The following is a 27,396-nucleotide window of genomic DNA, read 5'->3' as shown; positions in this document are numbered from 1 at the left end:
GTTCACAACATTACAAAGCTCATGACAAATCATATTTCATAGATTAGAATCAATTGGGTTATGAACTCCCATTTTTACCCCAAATACAGTTTGCAGAATCACATCGGCCTTCTTATTTTTTATTTTGAGACGGGGTATTGCCAAGTTGCTTAGGACTTCACTAGGTTGCTGAGGCTGGTTCTGAACTGGTGACCCTTCTTCCTCAGCATCCTGAGCCAGTGGAATTTCAATGTAATTTTTAATAATATCAACTATTGTTGTTTTGATAATTCTTCAGAAGTAATTACATCATTTTGTACCATTTGTATTTGTTTGTTTTTCACTTCCGTCTGAGGATTAATGGATGGTCAAATTAGACTTCAAGGTCCTCTCCAAATCTCCTATCATAAACAACCTGACTTGCTTACCCCCCCCCCCAAAAAAAAAGACTCAACGCTGTGAATCTAAAACTAATCTCAACTATTAACTAATCATCCTCAAAACAGTCTCCTAAAAGCATCAACTGAGCCTGAAGCTAGAATATCACATTAGGTCTGTGTCCTTCATTTTCTCATCCTGAAAGCACGTGTGATAAATCATCTTGTACCTACCCTAACTAGAATGTCTTAATAAGCATGTTCAGGTAGCTCTGCTATGACAAGCAGTTAAGTGGTTTTTCCAAATCTGAATCACACTTTCTATCTGACTTACAGGCTAACTTTAGAAAGTTGCTTCACCTGTGATTCACCCTCAGCCAATAGTAATTTCTCAACCTTGAGATTCTCCCTCCCTGTTTTTATGTTTAAAATATATGTGTGTGTGTGTGTGTGTGTATAATTCGACAGTGGAACCTCAACGTGCCCTGAGGGCTGAAAAGGAATCATAGTCCGGCATCCACTCTCTGGATAGATAGTAACCCTGTCCCTCTTCTATCAGCAGGATGAGCATGCCTGGATTCCATCATGAAAGAATGTCCCTGGTCACTGCCATCACTGACCTCTGGGGCAGCTCGCCGTCAAACAAGTCACTCACATCTATTACAAGGGCATTTGAAAAATGGAGAATCTAGCTAGTGTTGTTGATAAAAGCACCATGAGCCAATATGTATACTGCTGCCAAAGCTTCTCCAACAACCCTGGGAAGTTATATTTTCCCATCTTTAGACATGGGAAATCTGTGCCCACAGATTTCAAAATCAATCAACAGAAAGGATTAGTAATTTGGACTTCTAGTGCACACAAAACTCAATGATCTTTATACCTTGCCATGCTTAAGTTTTTTGTTTTTGTTTTTTTGCCGGTCCAAAATGGAAATAACTGTTGCTTTGCTATCTGTAAAACTGGTGTGTTACATCAGCATTGTGCTATTATTAACAAAACACCTAAGATGATCAAATTACAAGAAGGAAAGGTTTATTTTGACTCACTGTTTCAGAGGTGTCAGTCCATGGCAGCTTGACCCTGTTGCCTTTGGCAGCACCATGGCAGGGGCAATCCAGAAGCAAGCAGAGAAGAGGAGGTGGGGGTCCCAATATCCTCTTCAAGGGCACACCCTCAGTGACCCCACTTCCTCCCACAATGCCCCTCTTAAAGCTTCCACCGCCCTCCCATAGTGCCAGACACTGGCAACAAAGTCTTTTTTTAACAGTGTTGGTGTTGATAGGGTGGAAAGCACATACTCCCACTTAGGTAGGGGTAGGTGTGCCTACAGCAGGGCTAAAGGACTTTTGGAAGACACTTCCAAACATAGCACCCAGTGAGCTTCAAGAACTCCAATACCTGTGCCCAGCTCTAGGATCCTCACTTAATTCATCTCAGCCTGGCTCCAATAGCATGACCAAGTTGCCCCAGAAGACTTAAATGTGCAGCAAGGACTTCAATCACAGCACTGGAGGAAACAGACCTGAGACCTACAGTAACATGCTTAAGGAGCAGTTCTTTTACCACTTTTAAAATCTGAACAGAGGCCCCAAGGCTCAGCATTCTTTACCACTGCCCATGTTTCAAAAGTGTTTGAGCTTTATGGGGAATCCGCCCAAGTCTTGTTCATCCTGTGAAAGGTAAAAGTTATGCAGTGACTTTTTCTGTTATTTTTAAATGATCAATAAGAACTAAAGTTCATCTTAGGGGTTTTTCAGCATGCACAAGGCCCCAGGTTCAGTCGGTAACACCAATAAATAAATAAATTAGAGATTTTTTTAAAAAGTGATATCCATTAAAGTAGAGGTTATTTCTGAATAAGACTTATGTCTTATAACTTTGCATTTTGAATAATCTCTATATCTCTATTCTGGGTTGTCAGAGCCCAACAGTGATGCTTTGTAAAGGCTAGGTTATTCATGAAGTGCATGGCTCCAGGGACCACAGACCTGCTTGCAAAATCCAATGTGCACAAAAAAGGCAAAGGAAGGAAAAGGTAGTTCCTGAATTTAACAAGTCCCATGCATGAAACATTCAATGAGAACCTCAAGTATGGCAGATGCTGGGCAGAATAGTGGGGACGCTGCTCCTGGAAGAGCCCTGGTCCACACTGCGAAGCCCCGGTGTTGATACCGTTGAAAGCACATACTCCCACCTAGGTAGAGGCAGGTGTGCCTGCAGCAGGCTGAAGGTCAAAGCAGGCTTGCTCCTAGCCTTGGCTGAGTGTAGAATCACCCGGACAGCTTAAAACCCAGAGGTTCTGAAGCCACCCCTTAAAAAAAAAGTGCCCAGGTGGGTAAAATGTTCAGTCAGGGTCAATAACCAATGACAGAGAGCAAAGCCCCTGAAAACACACACACACACACACACACACACACACACACACACACACACACACACGGCTTATGGCACCAAAAATACAGCTTGAGCCCCCAGTTTCCAATAAAAAAAAAATAAACGGTAGGTAACGCCCATTTCCCCAGGGCGGAGCAGGCTGTCCTTGACACTCCAGTTCCTGGTGAATGAGCTATACAAAGTTCATTTTTTATCAGTGTGGACATTGTTTATCAGTGTGGACATAAACAGAGGAAGAGGAAGGGAAGTTACAACATAACTTTCTCTAAAACGCCTGTTCATTAATGTTCTCATCCCCATGGAGTTTATGGGAACAAAATACCAGAAGATTCTCACCATGTTGTAAGAAGCTTTGAAAGTCAAAATTAAAATTTCATGCTGTCTGGGCTGGGGATGTGGCTCAAGCGGTAGCGCGCTCGCCTGGCATGCGTGCGGCCCGGGTTCGATCCTCAGCACCACATACCAACAAAGATGTTGTGTCCACCGAAAACTAAAAAATAAAAAAATATTTAAAAAAAAAAAAATTTCATGCCGTCATGGGATTACTGGTTCACATACTGTTTTCTAGAAGTGAAGACAAAGCAACACAAAGAACAGGGGTGTCTACTAGGAGAGTCACAGGGTAGTAACTCCCAAGAAGGACATTGGTTTAAATGATTCTTCACGATTCCTTTCTTTCTTTTTCCAAAGTGGCCCACTTTTTCTTTAACTATCTAGCTGAAAAGAGAATGTTTTTTAACAACTTGAATGTTCTAGATAGAGACCTTAAAAGCTATTCCAAACACATATTATTCTATAACCTTTGTATGCTAATATTTAGGGAGATTTTTCGAAAGCTCTCATTCCAAGAAATAGTGAAATTTCATTCAGGAGAAAGCTTTCCTGCCTCTGCTCCACTCCACCTGAAAATAAGTACTTCAAAAAGAAAGAACAACAAGAGACAGAGAGAGAAAGGAAGGGGAAAAAAAAAAAAAAAACCAACTGGCTCACTCCTCACAGGAAAGCAAACCCCATCCCACCCCTTTCCAATCCTGAGAATATCTCAGGGAGCAGGCTGCTCAAGTGTCACCCCACAGAAGAATCTGGGGAGTGTTTTCCTTGGAGCATCTCTCCCTACACTCACAGGTAACGACATCCTGATAGAAGAAATCAGCCACATCATCATCCAGCCCAGCCAGGCTAAGACCCTGCACAGTTGAAAGAAACGGAATTCTTGCACACTGGGGTCACAGAAGCTCAGCAGGGCTATTGATCAGCTTGCAGCATTCCAATACCCCAAATGCTTTTCCAGCTTTCCTCCACAGTGGGCACCAGGAACTTGCTAAGAAAGGTTTCACGCAATTGCTTTTGTCCAAATGAATGATTCCTTGGGAAGAAGGGAGGGAGGGGAGGAGGAAGGGAAAAATCCATGGAAAATTTCTAGGTCTATGTATCCCAACTTACACGTTCCCTTTTCTTGCTGGAAACAGACAGTCTTTTAATTTTTAAACTCTTCTTTAAACCAAAAAGATTATGGGGATACAGAATGTAAGTGAACATCATTCACTAAATGTTGAGGCTGGGTGGGGGTGTAGCTCAGTAGTAGAACACTTGCCTAGCATGTATGGATTCTGCTTCTTATTGGAAAAGGTACAGAATAGAAACTGATTATGTTTTCATGACATACTGTATGATTTTATGTGAACTGAAGTCTTGACTACAAAAATAAGATTCCATTTCTTTTTTTTCTTTTTTTTTGAGGTGCTGCGCTGAGCCACACCCACAATCTAAGATGTCATTTCTTGTGGCACCAATTCAAATTTTAGTGATTAACAAGAAACTCCAGAACTGCAAAAGGAAAGGAGGAGGAGGGGGGAGGGGGGGCAGAGGAGAAGAAGAAGAAAATTTATGAGGAAAAAAAAACACTGAAAAGATTTATTTGATCCCATAACAATAGGCTTTTATTCTAGAGTGCAAGTAATTTGGTAGTAGTCACAAAATTAGAATGATTATTGCCAGGCACAGCAGTGCACACAAGCCTATGATTCCTGTGATTTGGGAGGCTGAGGTAGGAAGATTGCAAGTTCAAGGCCAACCTCAGCAACTTGGTGAGAACCTTTCTCAAAATAAAATATAAAAGGGCTGGGGATGTAGCTCAGTGGTTAAGTGCCTTCAGTTCTATCCACAGTTACATACTCTCCCCACCCTCCACATACACACCAAAAAGGGAATGATTATTGCTCTGTGCAAAATGAGGTGGTTTTGATGAGTGACAGTTTTATACTGATTATTTATACTGGATCACAACTTGAAGTAGAATTACAAGGGCAAATATGGCTTTAAATGCTGCCACTGGAATTAGATCCCCAAAGCTTAAGAAATGAACACAAAGCTCTTTAGTGTTTGCTAGATTATGGAAGATTTTTAAATTACCTTCTTAATTAAACACACAAAAAAGTGTCATCCCTTAAAACAGTGAAAATACTTCCAATAAAGATACACTTTTAGAGGTAGGAATGTACTCAGCACATCCTTACCATGTGCAAAGACCCAAGTTTGACCACCAGTACAAACAAACAAACAAAAAAGATACCTTTCACAGCTGTTTGTTAATGATAGGGACAACCTCTTATTTGCTGTCTTGTCATTTCTTGAGCTCCCAAAATTTTGAATATCACATTCAATCCCTACCAGGCATGAATGGCTGCATGTTATTTTTAGAAAGAAAAGAAAGGCTCTAATCTTCCCTTTCAGGAAAGACCCACCCACACTTCTCATGTATTTGTGGCATCCTTATGACTTTCATTTCATAAAAAAGGAGGAAATTTAAATCAAAGTGACCCAAATGTTTTGGCCAGATAACTATTCTTTAATAATTCTAATTCTCAAAAAAATGAAGTCTTAGCTCTTCTTTTCCTTTTTTGGCAGGGTTGGGGATGGAGCCCAGGGCTTCGTGCGTGCTAGGTAAGCGCTCTACACTGAGTTGTATTATCTCCCTAAAAGGAGTCTTCTCCAATAAACTGCTTCCTTCCGTCTGCAAGCAGTTAGGGCTGAGCATAGACAATGCACACTACCCCAGTTTGCAGGAGCCCTCAAGGAAGGGACAGAGGCCCTGGGGAGTCCCAGCCCCCCCGGAGGCACCTGGGCACACCTGCTCCACGTGTCCCTGAGCAAGCATGTTGAGGCAGCACCTGCCACAGCTCCAACTGTATCTGGGCACAGAAAAGAGCTGGGTCTACAAGCAGACTCACCATTGCTTCTGTGAATCAGAGGAGATGCCAACTGCCCCACTCATGGCGCAGATAGAAGAACCAGCACCCTTGTTACTAACCCCTGCTCAGCCATGCCCTCCACACAGCAGGTGGGATGCAGGGAGGGGAGAGGTGAGTAAAAACTGCAGACACACTTCTACCTTTTTTTTTTTTATTGGTTGTTCACAACATTACAAAGCTCTTGACATATCATATTTCATACATTAGATTGAAGTGGGTTATGAACTCCCAATTTTACCCCAAATGCAGATTGCAGAATCACGTCGGTTACACATCCACAATTTTACATAATGCCCTATTAGTAGTTGTTGTATTCTGCTACCTTTCCTATCCCCTACTATCCCCCCTCCCCTCCCCTCACATCTTCTCTCTCTACCCCATCTACTGTAATTCATTTCTCTCCTTGTTTATTTTCCCATTCCCCTCACAACCTCTTATATGTAATTTTGTATAGCAATGAGGGTCTCCCTTCATTTCCATGCAATTTCCCTTTTCTCTCTCTTTCCCTCCCATCTCATGTCTCTGTTTAAAGTTAATCTTTTCTTCCTGCTCTTCCTCCCTACTCTGTTCATAGTCACACTCCTACCTTCAGAGCTATCCCCAGCATCCTCCACCCACGGCAGGAGGATCGTAAATTCAAGGCCACACTGGGCAACTGACACCCTGTCTCAGTCTCAAAAAAAAATAAAAAGCACTGGGGATGTAGCTTAGTTTTAGAGCAACCTTGGGTTTAGCCCTCAGTACTGAAAAGAAAAAAGAAAAAAAAATACATATATGTGGAGAAAACAAATGAAAGAAATGTCTAGGTGCAGTAGCATGCCAGTGGCTTGGGAGGCTAAGGCAGGAGGATTGCTAATTCAAAGCCAGCCTCAGCAACTTAGCAAGGCCCTAAGTAAGACCCTATCTTTAAATAAAACATTTTAAAAAGGGCTGGAGATGTGGCTCAATTATTAAATACTCCTAGGTTCAATGAAAGAAGAAAGAAAAGAAAAAAGAAAAGAGAAAGAAAGAAACAAACAAACAAACAAAGTCCGTCCACCTTTAATCAGAGAGTGTTCAGAATGGTCATACTTACTAGAAGAAACTTTAAAACAGCCCAAGATCAGAATATTCTCAGGGTTACAAGGTCTGGAAGTAAGCTGGACTAGGGAAACTCTGAACTGCTGGACAGACCTCCTGCAGAGCTCAGCCTAACAGCTTGGTGCTACCTGTGCCAAAGTGTGCCTTCCTCCCAAGACCAGCCAGCATCAATCAGGATCTTGCCCTCCACACTTGCTGGGCCACTCCCCTCCATGACCTTCCTGCGACACTGAAACCTAGTCACAAAGGGATCTCAGAAGTAGCTAACAGAGAAAAATGTCATCTTGGCAAGAAGTTGACAGTCCAGGGTATGCCCAGGTCCCAGTCCCCAGGGAGAACCTTCAACAAGGTTTCCTTTAAATATGTGAGTGTACCTTATTGCCATGTTACCAGTAATTTGAAAAAGTGGAAACAAAGTCAGGTTGCTGTATCCACTGTAATCTGTCTGCCTTACTTCTTTCTGAGCTGGAGAAGGGAGTACTTTTTTCCCTCCTCCTTCTTTTTTCAGTTTAGACCAGTACACTGGGTTTAGTCTGACTTTATTTCCACTATACATAACATGGCATGTCGCTGGGAGGCCTCTGGAAGGATGATTTTGTAATGCCTTCATGATATGCCTCAGCCTTGGTTTTTAGAAATACCTAAGGCCTTTTCCTTTAGTCCCTCTGCAGTCACAGCTTCTCCACAGGCCCCTGTGACACAGACTCATGGAAAACAGTGCCTCTTTGTGACCTGCTGGGTTTTCATTTCAGCCTTTTAGAGCAGGGGGTGTGTCGCTCATGTCCCAGTGGTAGGACATGTGCTTAGGGGGCACAGGGCCTAGGTTCCATCCCAGTCCTGGGAATGCTCTGACCCTGGCCCCCTAACTCCCATACCTGAAGAAATGCAGGCCCTGTTACCAGAATGAATGCTTGGATACCAGCAGTTCAAGTGCCCTTTTACAAGATGGCCATCCTGCACCATCAAATCTCTATTGAGTGGGCTTCAATGTGTTAGGTATGGCCCCAGGACTAGCTATGACCATTCTTGGGGAACCTAGTGCAGAGACCTTCACGAGACCTTGAACAGGCTAGAATGCTTTGTTTTTCTTTCTTTGGGGTCCTGGGGATGGAATCCAGAGCTTTGTGCATCCTAAGTACATGTCCTACCACTGAACTATTCCTCCTACTCTGAAAAGCAAGGAATGAAAACCTAGTTTCTTCATTTGCTAGTTGTAACCCTGACTGCAGAAGCCTTCCCTGGGCCCTATCTCCATAGGAAAAGTATTAAAATTGCATTTTATGCTTGTGTTAACATTGATATATTAATATACATCATATGAAAATTACATATTTGTCACTTAAACGAATCTAACTTGATGATACATATTTGTTCTGTATATATTATATATTACATAGAATAACATTTAATATTAAAACAATATATTTCAAAACATTTTCTTGGCTAGAGATAGAGCTCTAAGGTAGAGCATTTGCTTAGCATGCATGAGGATCTGGGTTTATCCCCAGTACTACAAAGCAAAAAAATAAGTAAAAATAAAAAATTCTGGGACCAAAAGTTCATTTCTCCTTGTGAAAATGAAGCCGTTTTCAATAAGCCCCAGAGTATGCCTGCTGTGCAGAGTGAAGACATTACCTGCTACAAGGAAAATCCCTGACATCTCTAAGCCTAACTCTCCTCACTAGTGTCTTAGGCTGTTCTAGCTGCTATAACAAGAATACATAGACTTATGCCAGGCATGGTGGAGCATACCTGTAATCCCAGTGGCTTGGGAGGCTAAGGTAGGAGGATCATGAGTTCAAAGCCAGCCTCAGCAACTTAGCAAGGCATAAACAACTCAGTGAGACCCTGCCTTTAAATAAAATACAACAAGGGGCTGGGGCTGTAGCTCAGTGGCAGAGCACTCGCCTTGCACGTGTGAGGTACTGGGTTCAATCCTCAGCACCCCACAAAAATAAACAAATAAAATAAAGGCATGCTGTCCATCTACAACTACAAAAAAAATAGCACTGGATTCCCTTTAAAAAAGGGCAGGAGGCTAGGGATGTGGCTCAGTGGTTAAATACCCCTGGGTTCAATCCCCAGTACCAAAAAAAAAAAGAAGAAGAAAAGAAAAAGAAAAAATATATAGACTTCATGGCTCAGAAACAAGAAATACATTTTTTCATTTTTTTCCCTACTTTTTAGTTGTAGAGACACAATACCTTTATTTTATTTATTTTTATGTGGTGCTGAGGATCAAAACCAGTGCCTCACATGTGCCAGGCAAGCACTCTACCACTAAGCCACAACCCCAGCCCAAGAAATGCATTTCTTACAGTGTATTCCAGAAATGTATTTCTCACAGTTTTGGAGGTCCAAGATCAAGGCAGGCTAAGGTTCCATTTCTCAGTTCATGGATGGCATCTTCTCACTATGTCCTCACACAATAGAAAGGGTACCAAGGACACTGTTGTACCAAGCTCCCATTCATAAAGGCTCTACCTTATCACCTGTTAAAGACCCCACCTCCTAATACAAAATTGTGGAGGCAAGGATTTCAATACAGAAATTTGAGTGGAGGAAGGATAGGAATGTTCAGACCACAGCACCAATACAAACCTACCCTGAAGGGCTACTTCAGATGGAACACAGTGGTAGAGCCATGTATTTAGTATGCTTGAGGCTCTGGGTTTAATACCTAGCACTGCAAACAAAAACAATAACAAAACTACTCAGAAATGCTATGACATTCACATAAAATTAACCAGTGATGGATGCTATTTGGATTCTAGCTGCACAACTTCAACACTGCATGACTTGGTGATACCAAGATATGACAATTCCCAGTACCCAAGACTTTGTAGCATAATGCACAATGATTAGCATACAATAGGTGCTCAGTACCTACCAGGTGTCATTTTCTAATGCTCTACTAGGACTCCAGGTCCGCCAGCACCAGCAAGAGTAGAATGGAAACTCATTCTCAGTGGTCAGTGTTTAAAAGACAGCTGCCCCCTCCAACTCACCACAGCCATTCTCCAGACGCCACTCTTCAGACCCTTCAGACTACTAGCTTTTCCCACAGCAGTTTGGTGTCATATATGTAACAGGTAACAAATGAGAAATGATACTGTGCCAAAACCTGCAAGCCTTTTACTAGGTCATTTCAAGCACCAGAAACCAACTCTTACACATCAGTTGAAAGGCAATTTGCTAAGATGCTACCAGAAACATGGGTGAAATCTTGGGTGAAGGGTTGAAAAATGGGCCAGAAACAAGGTGGCCTGAAACTGAGAGGCCAACCTTTCAGGTCACAGAATCCAGGCTCTTGTTTCAGCCACCTGGCCTGTCAGCCACAGCAGGCTGGTCACAGAGGTGACCTTCCCTTAAGGACAGAGTCCCTTGTATTTATGCAATACTCAAGATCCCAAGTGCTGGATGTAAAAATGTAAGTCACACATCTACTTTCTTTGCACCCCAAGGAAATGGCCCCCTGGGACCCCACCTTTCTAAAGACCTCATTCAATGGGAATTATAACAGGGAAGACAGGAACAAAAAGAAGGGTACTCTGACCATAGGCCATCACATACCACAGAATGCTCTGGATCCTCCCACCAAGGGAGTGTCTAGTGGATCCAGCACACCTTCCTCAACACAGCTCAGTGATGTATACTTGCCCAGCATGCACAAGGCTCTTGGTTCCAACCTCAGTTTCCCCTACCCCCCAAATCAAAGATTTTTAGCTGTCCCTCTATTCAACACACTCACGTACACCACTAGCTATCATGAGCTTGTGCTATCCAAACAGCAGCAGTAGATTAATTGAAAAGTACTCTTCTTTCCCTTGGTGCAGAATTGTTTCATGGTCTGCCAAAGCCCAGGTATGCCCATGGAACATACTGCATGCATGAGCACCATCTGCTGCATATCATCATGGAGGAGAAAAAAGTGATTTCTGTGTACTGAGGTGATCTGTGCAGCAACTCTGAGAGTTGGCTGTGTTTAATTGCAACAATTAACAATGTGCATATGTTTAGTACAATCCAAACTGCATTTATCAGCATCTCACAGGAACCTCTTAGCCCACTGGTCTCTAGGCTGTGAGATCAATGATTAGTGAGGTCCATGAAGGGCACTATGGGAATACTGTGCATAATCAGGGAGGGAGGATCAGGAGCTACTCTCCTGAGTGGTGCAATATGAGAGAAGCCTTCTACAAAATTATGAATGTCTCAGAAAGAAACCTGGCAAAGCCTCAAATAATGTAGGATGTTAAGGGACCAACAAATCCTTCTCCAAAGCAGTACTTGCCATATTTCACCATCTGAACGAATCACCTAGGGATCTTGTTACATGTAATAATTCTGTTTCTGTAGGTCTGACATAGGGTCTGAGATTCTGCACTTCTAAGGGGCTGCTGGACAAGGACAAAAATCTGCCTGACAAAAGTATAAAGCAGCAAGGAGTTCCTATAACCCCAGGGGTTCGGGAAGCTGAGGCAAGAGGATCCAAAGTTCAAAGCCAGCCTTAGCAATCTAGTGAGGCCCTAAGCAACTTAGCAAGACCCTGTTTCAAAATTAAAAATATGGGCTAGGGTTGTGGCTCAGCGGGAGAGCGCTCACCTCGCATGTGGGAGACCCTGGGTTTGATCCTCAGCACCACATAAAAATAAATGAATAAAGTAAAGGTATTGTGTCCAACTGCAACTAAAAAATAAATATTAAAAAAAAAAAAGAAGGGGAATGTGATTCAGTGGTTGAGCACCCCTCAGTTCAATGTCCAGTACCAAAAAAAAAAAAAAAAAAAGGGCAGGCAGGCAGGCAGGCAGGCAGGCAGTAAAGCGGGGTGGGGAGTATGGGGCCGGGGTTGTGGCTCAGCGGTGAGTGCTCACCTAGCATGTGCAAGGCCCTGGGTTTGATCCTCAGCACCACAACAACTAAAAAAACATAAATACTTAAAAAAAAAGTATAAAGCAGAGCTGTCCAACAGAAATGAGAAACAGACACAAACACAACACACACACACACACACACACACACATTTTAAGTGGTTTAGGAAGCACACTTAAAAAAGTAAAAATAGGGACTGGGATTGTGGCAGTGGTAGAGTGCTTGCCTAGCATGTGTGAGGCACTGGGCTCGATTCTCAGCACTGCATATAAATAAATAAAAGTCCACTGACAACTAAAAAATATTTTTTAAAAGTAAAAAGATGTTAATTTTAATAATTTTACTTATTTAACCCAATGTTGTCAAAATATGATCATTTGCACATGATCATATACAACGCAAAGTAGTTATTAATGAAATATGATACATCGGTGTTGTTTCACACTAACTCTAACATCCAGTGTGTATAACTTACAGTTAAAATATCACTGGTCAGCAATCACATATGACAAGTGGTCACCATATCAGACAATTCTGGACAAAAGAACCAAGATAACAGATGAGACTGGGACACAGGGAGGAAAATGTTTAATACCCTGGGTAAAGTATTATGTGACAAGTTAGTAGCAAATGGTGGTGAAAATAGAAGAAAAAACATAAGGAACTTTCTACACCCAGCTGAGGTGCTTTAGAAGGAGTTCCTGAGGCCTTTCTGGCAAGGGCATGAAAACCACTTTGGTGTTCTGGCACATACATTGCTGGTGGTCTGGAATAGTCTGCACAGACAAGGATTACGTTAGAGACTATTGTGATTAACCAGGCAAAGATTAACAGAAGCAATCACACTGGAAATGGAAAAGAAGCAAAAGTCCCAAGATACTTAGGCACCAAAGGGATTTTGTGATCAGTTGGCTATGGAAAGTGAAAGGCAGAGAGGTATGAAGGATGAATTCTGGGTTCAGTGGTGAATCCATGGTGGAGATTAGAAATCAGGCATGGTGGTGCACATCTGTAATCCCAGAGACTCTGGAGACTGAGGCAGGAGGATCTAAAGTTCAAGGCCAGCAAAGGCCCTAAGCTTAGAGAGACCCTGTCTCAAAATTTAAAAATAAATCAATTTTTTAAAAAAAGTTTGTAAGAGCTGGGGCTGTGGCTCAGCGACAGCGCACTTGCCTGGCATGTGTGAGGCACTGGGTTCGATTCTCAGCACCACATAAGATAAATAAAGGTCTATCAACATCTTTAAAAAAAAAATTTTTTAAATTAGAAATTGAGGACAGGGATTAGAGAAGGTAAAAGAAAAATTTCCATTTGGATCATGCTGCACTTGAAGGATCTTAGCAACACACACAGGCATTCCCAGAGTTCAAAAGAGCAGCTGAGACTGCACATGTAGATATGAGTGTCTATATGCACATTTCAGTTCAAGAAGCACAGGAGACCCCCCCCTAGACAACCCTTCCAGAGAAAGCAACATTCCAGCAAAGGGCAAAGGAAATGAGCCCATAGAGGTCACTGCAAAAATAGTTCAAAAGAAAAGGAGACTAAGTTTCTTTTTTGTTGTGTGTGTGTGAATTAAACATCTTTTTCAGAACTGCAATTACAGCATGGGTAATCTGAGAATTAAACTCTCTGTAAAAACAAAGGGAGTTCCTCTTCAGGGCACAAGAAGGAGCACCCATGCTCAGAAAGCAGCAAAGAATGCAAAAGTATCTTTGTGGTTGAAATTTCACAAATATGCAGAATGGTATGGAGTTTTAATTACTCTTCTCCAAAACACCAGCCCCTGAAAATGGGGAGGGGGAGTGAAGATAACTCTACCACCCCCAGCTCATAAACTCTAAGTGGGATCCACTGTGTACAAACTTCTGTTGTTAAATCAACAGAAAATAAATATGACTGGAGCAGAAGCAAGCCTGTCTTTTTAAGTCCAGATGTTTTCTTTCCAAACTTCAAGATTTAGGGCCTCAAAAACATAATGAAAATGTTAAGAAAAGCTGCACATACCAAAACATAACAGAAACCCAGTTGCTGCAAAAACTGACATTTTGATCAACCTAAACTTTGTTTTCCAGAAACAAGTAGGGTTTTTCGTGTGTGTGTGTGTGTGTGTGTGTGTGTGTGTAATATGCCCATCTAGAAAAGATTAAATTACAAAACTTAATATGTTCCATGATAACAAAATATCATTTGTTTTTTATTTTCTTTTTCTTCCTTCTGGTGATGCTAGAGATGGAATCCAGGACCTTGTGCATACTAGGCAAGTGCTTTACTAGCACTGAGCTACACCACCACCACCACCACCCTGCCCCAAATGTCACTTTTTAACATTTCAAGTGTCATATAAAAACTTAAAACTTCCTTTAATTTATGATCTGATCCCAAAGACTCTTTGTAATTTTTTCCTCTTTTTTGAAGTGCTAGGGACTTGAACCCACAGTCTCATGCATGCTAGGCAAGCACTTTAACACTGAGCAGCTACATTTCTAGCCCTTGATAATGGAATTCTTAAGAATTACCGTCAACCAATGAATAAGGGGGTCTAACGATTCAAAGCAAAGCATTCAATAGAGGGAAGGGGAATTAATACAGTTGTACTTCCACAAATAAAATGCTTACCTAAGTATGTGGACTACTGTTAAGTCTCTTCCTTTAATTTGTTTTCAATATTGTCTTAATGTTTTTGCAATGAATTAAAATAAAAAGAGAACACTACCCTTATAACTTTATAAGCCTATGTACAATGAGCACTGATAAATATCTTTGTGTTTACAAAGTTACACATACATGTACAATTAACAAAGGGGCAGAATTTCCTCAGCTTCAGAATCTGCCAGCCATCAGCAAAGAATCACCTTCACCTGCACTGCAAAACCAGGGAGGGCTGCAGCTCCAAGCATCCAGGCCCTGGGGCCCCAAAAGGTTTCCTAACTCTTCCTCCTTAGGTGACATGGTACCTGGAACAAAGGAGGCCCTCCTTCTCCACTTCCTAGGCACCCTCCCCAGCCCACTGCCAGCTCTACCTTCCTCCTGAAGCCAGCTGTACTTGGCCCTCATCTTCATCTCCTTTCCTACTGCTGGTCTAACTCCTGTACTTGTGTGCCATTCCTCAGGGGAAGAAAAAGTCTACCATACAGGATTATAATTAACTAATCTGATAACAGCCCTTAAAGATGACTTAAAGTATACCCCTCCCAGGCAAAATGTTCTGCACTTAAACCCACGTGGTTAGGAAGGACAGAAGAGCCAGGAGAAAGGCCCAATCCCTGAAACCATTCCAACAACCCACCCACCTCTGCCTCTGGCCAGCCCTACCTGACGACTCTACACTAGGCATCCTCCCAGCCTCTTGCCCTACCTCTCCAGAGCTCCTGGGCAATCATCTGCAGGGAAGGGAAGGAAAAACATGACAGAGGGAAAAATCAAATTATCAGCTCAGAGAAAGAAAAGACTGGGGTGGAAAGACTGGGTGTGAAAGTCTCAATTTAAAGTGTGGAGGCAATAAGCTACACGCTAATTGGACACCCACAGGGATTCCTTCAACAAACTGAAGAGTCACACTGGCTCATGGGGTATAAATAAAGTCTATATTTTTTCTCTCAACGTGGAATGTAAAACTTTTGATTTGTCTCAAGATTTCTTTTGCTAGAATAGGCTGACACAGCATGTTATCCAAGAACCAAAACACAACACTGGTTTATTTCTGGCTCATGTAATGGTACATGCCATGACAAGTCACCTCCTCTGTCATTCAGGAACCTGTGCTAGTAAGACAAGCTGGAGTATACAATGGTAGACTTCGCTTACTCAAGCACTCCCCTGGGTAACGCTGTCACATGGCCACACCTACCTGCAAGAGAAGCTGGGATACAGAGTCTAACACATGCCCACTAGGAAGAGAAGATACCGACTTCGGCAGAGCAGCATCCCTGAAACACCTGTGGGTACAGCTGTACACCCTGAAAGGTTTTCTACTGCCAAAGAGTGAAGAAATGGAGTCTGCTGTCACAGGCATATTTAATGTTCATCTTTTCCACTGTTTTCACTTCCTAAAAATCACCTTTTAAAAATGTTTTCTTACCAGACACGGTGGCCCATGCCTATAATCCCATTGACTCGGCTTATTGAGGTAAGAGGATCTCAAGTTCAGTGTCAGCCTCAGCAAGACTATGTCTTAAAATAAGTAATAAAAAGGGTTGGGGATAAAGCTCAGTAGCAGAACTTCCCTGGTTACAATCTTTAGTACACACACACACACACAAAAATCATATTATTCTGAATATCATATGATCTAAAAAATCATAAATATTATAATGAAAAGAAAAAACAGTATTATTTTTAAGTGGTTTAAAAGGAGGGGTTTAAGTGGTTTAGAAGGTAGGGAAGAAATAATCACTTTTAGTGGACTATATATAACACAAGACGATATTCTGGAGCTGGCAATAGATGCATCTGGTAATTAAATGCATTCCTATAAACCCATACTAAACAGTTAAAACCAGTCACAAAATCATATGCCATTCAAAACCTAGCTATGAATCTGTCTCTACTATATGGGTCATTCAATAAATTTATATTTCTAAAATAGTGTTCCAAATACTTCCTTAACCCATACCCCCCAATGCCCACCAGAGGTACCAAGGATTGAACCCAGAGGTATTTTACCACTGAGCTACATCCCTAACCTTTCTTCATTTTTTACTTTCAGAGAGGGCTTTGCCAAGTTACCCAGGCTGAACTTAAACTTGCAATCCTCCTGCCACCACCTCTGTAATTGCTGAAATTACCAGTGTACATCATCATACCCAGCCAAGTTTCCCAAATTCTTAATGAATTCTTAATGAATTCATTAGGGAAATGGAGGGAGGAGACTTAAGAAGGAATTCAAATTTATTACAGCTAGTTTTACACACTGCCTCACTTAATCCCCATGTTAATACAATAAAACAGAAGTGATTCTAGTTTGATGGACTGAAGGATTAAGGATTAGATAAGCCGAGGGGAGCTGGAGGTGTAGTTAGTGGTAGAGCACGTGACTAGCTTATGTGGAGCACTGGGTTCAATCCTCAGCACCACATAAAAATAAATAAAGATATTGTGTCCTTCTATAACTGCAACTAAAAATAATAATAGCTTTTAAAAAAAGATTAGATAAGCCTAGAAACCAAATGCAAGATCCAGCTTCAGACATAAGCAAGCACTGCCACTTACTACTAATGGTGACCTTCCCTCCAAACTGGAACCACTGTGGTCAGAGAAGGGGACAGAGATGGGCACTCTCACCCAGGTGAGCAAGGCAAGGGTCCCCTCCATTGGCAGACTTCCCATCACCTCTAAATATGCTCTGTACAAGAAATTTATTAGGTAGAGAAAAAGTTACTATCTGACATGGCCAGTTCAGAAGGAAATGATCTGAAGCCCATGGCCTTAGAGGAGTCCACAGAAGAGCCTCACCAGATCACGTGCCCACATGCTTAGAGCCTCCATTATTTTGGGCAACATACTCTTCAATACCAGTAGATGGCCAAGAAGCACTAGACATTTGAAGGAAACTACTATGGGGAAAGAGAGAAGCCAAAGCAAACAATGAAAGTAGAGTTTGGAAATAGACTCTACGTGGAAAGAGAACTTAGTAGAAACCAGCTTACTATTATCAGAGAAAAGAAAGAACCATGAAACAATTTCAGTACCATATATAAAAGGAACATCCAAAAAAACAACATTTTGGAATGTGGAAAAAAAAAAAGAGTATATACATTTAAGACTCAAAGGAAGGATTAGAAAATGAGGTTACACAAAATCTCCTAGAAATCTAGAACAAAAATATAAAGAACTGAAAAATAAGTTTAGAGCCAGTCAAAAGGATGAAAAGTCTGATGTCCCTCCAGCAATACTGTGCATCAAAAGGAGACCACCTTCAGAGTGCTAAGAGACAACAGTCTCCAACAGAGACTTTACCAAACCATGAAACTTCTCAAGATAAAATTATGACATTTGATAGTGAAGGTCTCAAAAGATGACACACTCTATATGTGAATATAAGAGATGTTTCATAATTGAGGAAGATTTGGGAGATGAATCAATAATAAGTAGACAGGAAATTAAGCAAAGAAAAAGGATAATTAATCCCAGCAACTGCAAAATATTGTGCAGGAAAAATAATAATAAGGGGGCTGGGGATGTGGCTCAAGCGGTAGCGCACTCGCCTGGCATGCGTGCGGCCCGGGTTCGATCCTCAGCACCACATACCAACAAAGATGTTGTGTCCGCCGAGAACTAAAAATTAAATATTAAAAATTCTCTCTCTCTCTCTCTCTCTCTCTCTCTCCTCTCTCTTTAAAAAAAATAATAATAATAAGTATGTATCCCCAGACTCAAGAGTGATAGCATTTGTAATCAAAACAATATAGTATTGGGAATGTGGTTCCCATGGCAGAGCGTAGGTGAGATTCTGGGTTGGAGCCCCAGCACTACAAAAAGAAAAAATAAATAAAAATTTAAAAAATAAGTACAAGAGAGCTATAAAATCTTTGGTTTAACTCAATGGTAGAGTGCTTGCCTGGTGTGCACCAGGCCCTGGGTTAGACCCCCAGCCCCGCAAAAAAACAAAACAATGTCAACACTGAATACTGTTAACTCACTGCTCCTCTAAGAGGGCTATTTTGCCCCCAAGGGACAATTGGCAATAACTGGAGATAGGTGGAGGGGTGTGACTAGCACCTAGTGGGAAGAGGCCAGGGAGGCTACTACAAAAAAGACAGTCTCACAACTGTTTTGGGCCAAATGTCAGCAGCGCCAAGACTGAAAAAAAAAAAAAAAAATTCCTTCCAAACAAAATTATGATGTAATTACATTGAGAGTTCGAGGAGTTAAAAAAAAATGAAGCTGGGAGAAGGCAGGCTGGCAGTTAAAGAGTGTGGGGGAAGGGCTAGGGATGTGGCTCAAGAGGTAGCATGCTTGCCGCCCAGGTGCGGCCCGGGTTCCATCCTCAGCACCACAGACAAACAGAGATGTTATGTCCGCCGAAAACTAAAAAATAAATATTAAAATTCTCTCTCTCTCTCTTTAAAAAAAAAAAAAAGAGAGAGAGTGGGGGAAAATCTAAACCCTAACCTCCTATAGGGGGAAGAACAAAACAGCAACAAAAGTGGCAGCTATATACAATGCAAACCCACTGTTTAAGGATAGAGATGGCTGTGCCAAAAGACACAAGTTCAATGGCTGTCTCTAGGGAGGGGAGCTGTTGGTATGTAACAACTCAGAAGAGTCTTTTGATTATTTACTCTGTGCAAGAGCCACTTTGATAAACATAAAAACAAACTATCAAAAAGATATATTTTTTGACACTTTGTCTCCTTTCTTCGTCCAGTAAGTGAGCCTTTCAAGGGCACACAATCTGGGGCTGGGGATGTGGCTCAAGCGGTAGCGCGCTCGCCTGGCATGCGTGCGGCCCGGGTTCGATTCTCAGCACCACATACCAACAAAGATGTTGTGTCCACCGAGAACTAAAAAATAAATATTAAAAATTCTCTCTCTCTCTCTCTCTCTCTCCCCCCTCTCTCACTCTCTCTTTAAAAAAAAAAAAAAAAAAAAAGGGCACACAATCTACCCAGCCTGGTTTCTCCTTGACCTTCAGTATTTGCCTTTGATCTGAAAGTCTTATTCACTTTTGGCCAAAAGAAAGGTAACCCCTACCCTTCTAGCCAATCCAGAACACTGTTTTTCTGCCATCTTCATACAACAGATCAGTCAACATCACTTGCAACTTAATACTTAGGGATTTAAAAAAAAAAATGTTACCTTTGCAATTCAGAAAACCTAGCTTAAGGTTCAACTATAGTGAGGTTAGTTTTCTGAGTTGTTTTTTGTTTTGTTCTGTTCTTTCCCTGGTGGGGATGGAATCCAGGGCCTCATACATGTTAGATAAGTGTCTAACACTGACTAAACCCCCAGTCCCAATTATTTTTTAATGATAAACCATCTTCATTCCACATGTTTCCCCAACAAGAAGTCTACATTCATTCATATCCATAAAAGGAGCAGGCTCCATCTCCTACAATGCAAATTTTTGCTCAAACAAGGTAACAGGAAAATAATTCTTTCAAACTATACCCTCCTTGTATCAGAGGCTGACAGTGCTTTGTTAGTTTGTTTTGCTTGTTTGGGGTGGAGCTGGGGATAGAAGCCCCACACAAGCTAGGCAAGTACTCTACCACTGAGCTTCATCCCCCAGTTCCAGTCAATTTGGTTTTTTTTTTTTTTTTTTTTTTAAGGTCTAAAAGAGTACATGGAATTCAGAGTTCTTTCAAAATCCTTGTTGTGGGTTAAAATTTTTAGCTCACATATGTAGGAAAAGCTGTGGCTTGTAGAAACCTGTAGAATTTCTGCTCAAAGTGTTGCCCTACTCCTACCTGGTCTTTGAAACTAAAAGACAACCTGAATAAAAAGACTATTCAGCCTTCATACCCTAAAATTATCTTGTAGAATCTCTCCACATGCCCAGGGTGCAAAAAAAAAAAAAAAAAAAAAAAAAAAAAAAAAAAAAAAAAAAAAATTCCACAGAGCCTAGGGCTTTCCTCCTCTGCCCCTAAGAGCTTGGTCACAAATCCAGGTTTATCTGCATGCTGACAGTAAACAACCTTGGGAGAGGAGACAAGTCCAAACTGCATTTCTTTAAATTAAAAAAATAAACAACAGCCCTCCCCAAGTGAGGAGCCCAGTTTCTTTGGCCATGAAATATAAAAATGGTTAAGAAACCCTAGCTCATTATGACAAGGTGAAAACTACTATTTGTTATTCCACATTTAGCTCTCAGGAGAACTAGTTCCCCCCACCCCCAACAGATAGATGTTAGGACATGTTAAGAAATACTCATAACTGAGCCACGAAGACCAAATTCAGCATGGTTCAGAAGTGTGATACATAGCTTAAGTTATAGCTTTTCATAATCCTCAAAGCCTCTGGATTTATAGGTGTGAGTCAAGCACACTAATGTCTCAAAGAGGAAGAACCCTCCACCCGTTGAACCTCAAAGCCTCCAGGTACCAGAACTTGGAAAAGAACTTTAAAAGGCAGTTTGCCACCCCACTGTCCAAAACATCTCTGGAGGAACAAGGATTAGAATTCAGCAGGGCCAAGTTAATTTGCAGGCTGGGAAAGGGTAATAAAGATCTATTTGAAAGCCGGTTGGCAAGGAAGGTCTCCCAACTGAAAAGGTCTTTCAGCACAGGAAAGAAAACTCACCTCATGTTTTTTAAGCATACTATTAATTCTCAAGTACAAATGAGCCTTTAGAAGTACACTCATCCTAAATAATTCAGAAAACACTGTAACTGCCATCAAAAAGGGAATGGGTTTTACAATTCCAAAGACCTGCTATGGCCACAGCACTCAGGTATGCCATAAGGCAGAGGGTCGCAAACTCTCACCCACCTACCATTTCTCAGACACCCATAAAAGCAGCATGAATTGTGGGTAAACACAGAAGTTGACCCAAATCTACAAAATTCAGATCCATCAGTTCCAGATCTACTGCTGAATTCAAGGACCCCTCTTTTTCAAAGACTTAACTAATATTTGACAAAGAACTTGGCTCCTAACAAATATAAGGACATAAAGAGCAGCTGCTCTGACTTCCCCAGTCCCCAAGTCGATGATAACCCTGATTCAGCTGGCCCCCTAAAGTGAACCCCCCTTATCAAATCACTGTAATGTGAGAGGCTTGGGGTCTCTCATCCCCACGCATCCCTAAAGATCTGTCCTTCTGAGCCCTCTGCCATCTTGGTCTAATGCTTTATGTAGGATATAGTGCACACCCCACCAAATGTGCCCTGATTCTGCCTTGAGCATTCACAATAAAAAACATACATAATGTTCTCATATCCAGCAAAATGCCCTATCTGAAGCACTCTGAGAGGGCAAGTCAGGTGGGGAACCTATGGAAATCTTCAAGCATCCAGCTCCAGAGGAGTCCAGTGCCCCTCCAAGACTGCTCTGTTACCAAAGGCAACCTGAAAACTAATGGGTACCCAAGGGCGCTGCCAGGGGAGGGACTAGGCCAGGTCCAAAAGAATGTCTTCTTCGAAGGTTCTGGCATTCTTAGTGGGGGGACTCTAAGAAACATGAATAGGCGGGGCTGAGGCTTCATTCCTTTGTCCTTAACAAACATTCCTGAGGCAGCAGGGGGCCGCCTGACACCCAGCTGGTGTACTTAATGTTTCCAAATGAATAGTATTCCCCAACTGCATGTTGGGAATTCAAGCCACTAGGGTGAAGTTTATAAGTCAGCACCCTCTCCTCCCCCATTGAAGTTTTCTGTTGGCTGAACCGATGAGGAAAGAAATATGCAAAACTAGCAGGACTGCAAATCTCCACCGTGTCTGCTTACACAGGCCCTCAGACAGGGTCCTGAAATACTAGCAAGTCTCTGCAGGGTCTTAGAGTGGGAACATTATTCCTGCTTTCTCTGTAAAAAGAGCAAGGAAAAAATAGGTTCTCAAGCATTTTTTTTACTAACAACAGGAAGATTTCGAGCTACATATGCTGCCATCGGTCAGCAGAGGTCTCAATGGTTTTCAGGCATGCACCTCAAATTCCATAAATATTAAGCTCCCTGGAAGTTAGTGTCCTTTAACTTTATACTAGACCCAGAGAAAAGTCAGACCTTACCTAGGCCACTCAGAATGACTATAAAATGCAGTACCCGGGAGTCCCACTTGATATTTCCTTTTTCTGGCTATGAAAATACAGATGAAGCAAGTATCTGTTTGCCTTTTACTATGTAAATAACTCCTTTCTCAGGACCAATACTTGGAAAGAAAACAGCCCTCCACACAAACAGTGGAAATGGCCAGGGGCCTCCAAACACACCACCCTCAAGGCCAGGGTTGGCAAAAAGAATTAAATAAACACAAAGACACTTTAAGAGCAAAGGTAACACACCATTAACTCAACAAAGTGATTCACAACTGGGTTAACGTAAAGCAACATCTGGGGATATATCTGGTTGTCACACCTGTGGACAGATAACCAATGATATCCAGCAAGTAGAGGCCAGGGAATTTGGGGAACAGTCCCCACAACAGAGAGTCATTCAACACAAAATGTCAACAGTGCCAAGGTTGAAAATTTGTCACCTAATGAATGTCACCAAGTTATTCAACATGACATTGCCAAGAAACTCCAGATGCAAGTAGATAGCACTGATTAGAGGAGAAGGAGGGATGAAGATTCAGGGTCCTTCCCAGGACTCCCCAGGTTTGTGACTTCAGTGTACACCATTTAATCTCTCTTGGCCACAGCTGTTTCAACTATTAAAATAGGCTAATGAAACTCCTCCATCTGAAGATTAGTACTGAACCAGCCTTGTTCTTAACATCCCTTCCAGTCTCTTGCTCTCTGTGCTGCTGGGGATATACCCAGGACCTTGCACACAGTAGGCAAGAGCTCCACCCCCAGCTCCTTCCAGTTCTAAAATGTGCACTCCTGTGAGACTTTCGAATGACACCACTTTAATCATTTAAAAAAAAAAAAAAAAGTGTCCTCTTGCTGTTGGATCAAACTACTCTCAATTCAAAGCTGGCTAAATAGAAAATAAATTGTGCAAATCCCAAGGCTCCAATAAGTAACCATTTAATTACAAAGTATTTTTTAAGTGCAAAAGAACTATTTCAAGAATTATTGTTTAATGATTTCTGATGATTTTTTCAGTAGCCGCTGGGAAGGGAAGATTCAAAATTTGGATTAATTCAAATTCTGGTGGTAGAATAATTTTCCCTAGTCTCCAACACAACAGTTTGCTTTCACTGTTTAAGTGGCCATAAATGGACACATTTTCCTTCTCCCTTTTAAATAATTTGACAGTAAATTACCAGCTCTCAGGCTATATGCAAGCATCACCAGTGATCTTAACACAGGAGAAAAGACAGGTAGGTGAAAAATTGCTGATACTATGCAATAGAACATGTGGCTAATATATATGCATGCACAAGTTAGGGTGCAACAGCACATATCTATTTATTTATTTATCTATCTATATATATATATGGAAATAAGGGACAAATGCCCTCAGATTTTCTGAATCCCCTCCATTCTAAGCAACAAAACCACATTGGAGCATGTGTAAAAGTTAAGAAGGGCTGGAAATACAGATCAGTAGTAGAGTGCTTAGCATTACTGGGCTTGACCAGCAACATCTTTCAATTTCTAGAAATAGGAAGAACCAGGGGGCCACTAAGAATGCAGAGTTTTTAGAACTTGGAGTACCTGTACAAAAGAGCAACTTCTGATGAAACTAGTGTACTTTAGAGTTAAAGTAACCTCCACCAACCTTCTTACACCATGCAGGGCCAAAACACAAGACTTCACGTCAAATAATATTTTATAAATTATTTCATCTGCTATAAAGATAGAATTTTTAAAAACATTTTCTAAATTTAATTTTTTTTTGTACTGGGGATTGAACTCAGGGGTACTTGAACATTGAGCCACATCCCCCCCCCCCATTTTGTATTTTCATTTAGAGACAGGGTCTCACTGAGTTGCTTAGTGTCTCGGTGCAGTTGCAGAGGCTGGCTTTGAACTTATGATTCTCCTGCCTCAGCCTCCCAAGCTGCTGGGATTACAGGCCTGTGCCAATGTGCCTGGCTACATTGTTTTAAGAAAAGAAGTACATGAAATGCTAAAGATCTGTGTTATTTACCTGACATCTTTTCAATTGCTGCCATCAGAAATGGTCTTTAAGGGCTGGGGATATAGATCAGTTGGTAGAGTGCTTGCCTCACATGGGTTCAATCCATGAAAGAAAGAAAGAAATGGCCTCTAAAACCTTGTTTTAAATGCACAAGCTAATGTGCTTTAAGAAATATTCAGAAGCATGTCCTGGATGGGAGGGTAAACACTCTATAACTGCCCATTGATTTTTCAAAGATTCCAATTTGATAAAGGATCACATCCTTAAATTGATAACAATGACAACCTCTTTCCTGAGGCCACTGTCTTTCCTGAATTCAACATAAATTCAGTGTACAGCTAAGCAAGTATCCCCTTCAAGTCTCCAGTTTTATAAATGTAAGAGAGGACCTGGGGTTGTAGCTCTGTGGTGGAATACTCATCAAGTGGGCAAAGACCTACAGGTTCAACCCCCAGTCCGAGGAGAGACAGGAAGAGAGAAAACACAGAATAGAGAAATTTGGCATTTCATTTGCTGTTTGGACCACAAAGCCATCTCACTTCCCTAATTCACTACCGGTGGGGTGGGTTAGGAGTCACTTAATTTCTTCCTGCTGTGGTGAGGGAGAAAAGCAGAGAAAAACAGTAAGTAGTAAGTCACCTTCAAAAGCTTCTAGTAGCCAGGAATATTTACATTTTAAAGGGAACTTTGTCCCTAACAATGGCTGCGCTCAACGCTTTTCAAAGAAACTGACCACTAGACACTTTCAACTAGCAGAAAACAGACTGGTTTGCTGTTTGTTTTTACAGGTTTATCCAGATTTGGAATGGTAAGTTTCAAGATGAATTTTGTTTTGAGATAAGGGAGTTCCAGTTCTAAAGCAACCCTTCCCCAATACATGCATATTCCAGTTGACGCCAATTAGTACTTTCTTCAAGTCCTACTTTCATAAGCACAACGAAAAGTTTCTGTAAGTTTCTGCAGGTATCCAGTGCGCATGGATATAGGTCTGGAAGCTGAAAGTCAGTAAATATTGATGCGCTGATGGAAATCGAGAAGCTGGGCAGGCGGCAGCTGCCAGTCTGGGTTTCATAGTGATAACGGGTACAGAACTAGTGACCCTAGAGAAGCAAACAGGTGGGGACGATTCTGTCTACCCCCCGGCTCCGAGGAAAGTTCCTCCTCTCACCTCCGGACAGCCCCGCAGGTAGAAGTCGTCGCCCTCGGGAAGACCAGGAGTCAGAGGGGACTCTACCAGGCCTTTCCCGGAGGGGGAGGGGAAAGGGATCCGGAACGGGAGCCATTTAAACTCAGTTCGGCGCCTGAAATCTCCTGAGAGCGGCCGCGGTGAAGCCGGAACCACACACCTTGGTCAGCCTCGCTGCCCAGGTCTCTGCCGCTGACTCGAGCAGTCGCACGCCTCGGAACAGAGGGCTGCTCCCTCCGGTACTCCTACCCCGGACAATACTAAGCGTCGCGGCCACTTCGGGACTGTCACCGCGCGGGCCCCGCGGCTGCCTTACCTTGGTGATGACCAGCGGCTCGCCATGCTCGCGGCCGCCCTTCAGGGTGAAGCCCCACGGTGCGCCGCCGCTCAGCTGCACCTCCACCAGCCGCCCGCCGTCGGCAGCCCGCGCCTCGGCCTCCGCCAGGCGCTCGGGCCGCGCACGGGGCTCGGCTCCCTCCATGGCGCTGGGCGCGGGGTGCTCAGCCCCCCGGGCCAGCTCGGCCCGCGCCCATGCACTCTGAGGAGCCCCAGCCGGCCAGAGACAAGGGAAGCTCCGGGTGCCCTCGCCGCAGACGGCCACTCGCGAACTTGCGCTGCAACTTGGGAGGAAAGTGCCGGCCGGCCCCGGAGGGAGCCGGGAGGGCAGGCGCGCGGCGCGCGGGGGAGGGATGGGCGGGGAGGGGGCGGGAGGGGCGGGGCAGGCGCTCGCTGTAGCTCGAGCGGCAGGACCGGGGCCGGGGGCGGGGCGCGCGCGCTCGGGGGCGCCAGCCCGGGGCCCTGGGGGTAGGAGGGGGCGGGGTCAGGGGCGCGCTCGGGGCCCGCGCGAGCGAGGCGCACCGGGCAGGAGCTCGCGCCCGCGGAGGTTCTTGTTGGAAGGGGCGCGCTCGGGGAATTGGCCGGGCAGAAGTAAGGCGATCACGCTCTGGGCCAGCGCGGCCAGCAGGGACCTTGGCGGCCAGGGAGGCGGCCTGAGGTCCCGCCCTTCCTCCCGCGCGGGGGCTTGGCCGCGCTTGAAGGCTCGGGGCGGGTCTACCCGCCGCCCTGGACGCCGGGCCGCAGCAGGTGAGGCGGCGGAAGCGCCCGCTTGCTGCTGGGCGGGGCGCGGCGGCGGTGGCCAGAGCCCGGGTCCGTCCTTCTTAGAGCGCGCCTCCCTTCTGGCACCTCCGCCTTTGTTGCGGCTGGTCCCCGGAGGCCGCACAGGTGAGGGCGGAAGCTTGGCAGGAGGCCCTCCTGCGTACCTGCGCTGTTTCTGTGCGGCCACTTCTTGGCCCCAGTCTGCGTGCATTAGGACGGTCTGTACTTTCAGCCCTCAGTGTGCACAGACGCTCTCCTACCCCGGGCTGCAACACCCCCCACCCTGGGCATATTGCGGTTCTCGCCTTAAAGCCTGGCCCATAGTGGGTGTCCTGAAAGCCTGGACTGGAGAAGGATTCTCGACCTGTTCCGGTGAAGGCCTTCCCAGCCTCCCACAAGTTCTCTCCTGTGGCGCCAGCCCGCCTAATGAATGGCTTCTTGTGGGCTTTTCCTATTGACATAGCTCAG

The 27,396-nt window shown here is 43.3% G+C and overlaps 1 protein-coding gene across 3 annotated transcripts in view; it reads right to left on the bottom strand.

Moving 5' to 3' along the window:
- The window catches only part of LOC308639087 (protein Shroom2-like), a 134,018-nt gene extending 107,520 nt beyond the window's left edge, over positions 1–26,498 (bottom strand). The window contains exon 1 of one of the 3 annotated variants that reach the window (XM_081277072.1): positions 26,150–26,498. In XM_081277072.1, coding sequence (XP_081133198.1) covers positions 26,150–26,314 — 165 coding nt within the window. In that variant the 5' untranslated portion in view covers positions 26,315–26,498. The remainder of the gene's footprint in view (positions 1–26,149) is intronic. The other 2 variants (XM_081277071.1, XM_081277070.1) reach the window with 2 other exon arrangements.
- Positions 26,499–27,396: the final 898 nt, after the last annotated feature.

The sequence above is a fragment of the Spermophilus citellus genome, assembly GCF_964194105.1.
Source record: "Spermophilus citellus genome assembly, chromosome: X".
In the NCBI taxonomy this organism is placed as follows: Eukaryota; Metazoa; Chordata; class Mammalia; order Rodentia; family Sciuridae; genus Spermophilus; species Spermophilus citellus.
The sequence above is the reverse complement of the archived record's forward strand: the minus strand, read 5'-3'. Positions and strand labels throughout refer to the sequence as shown.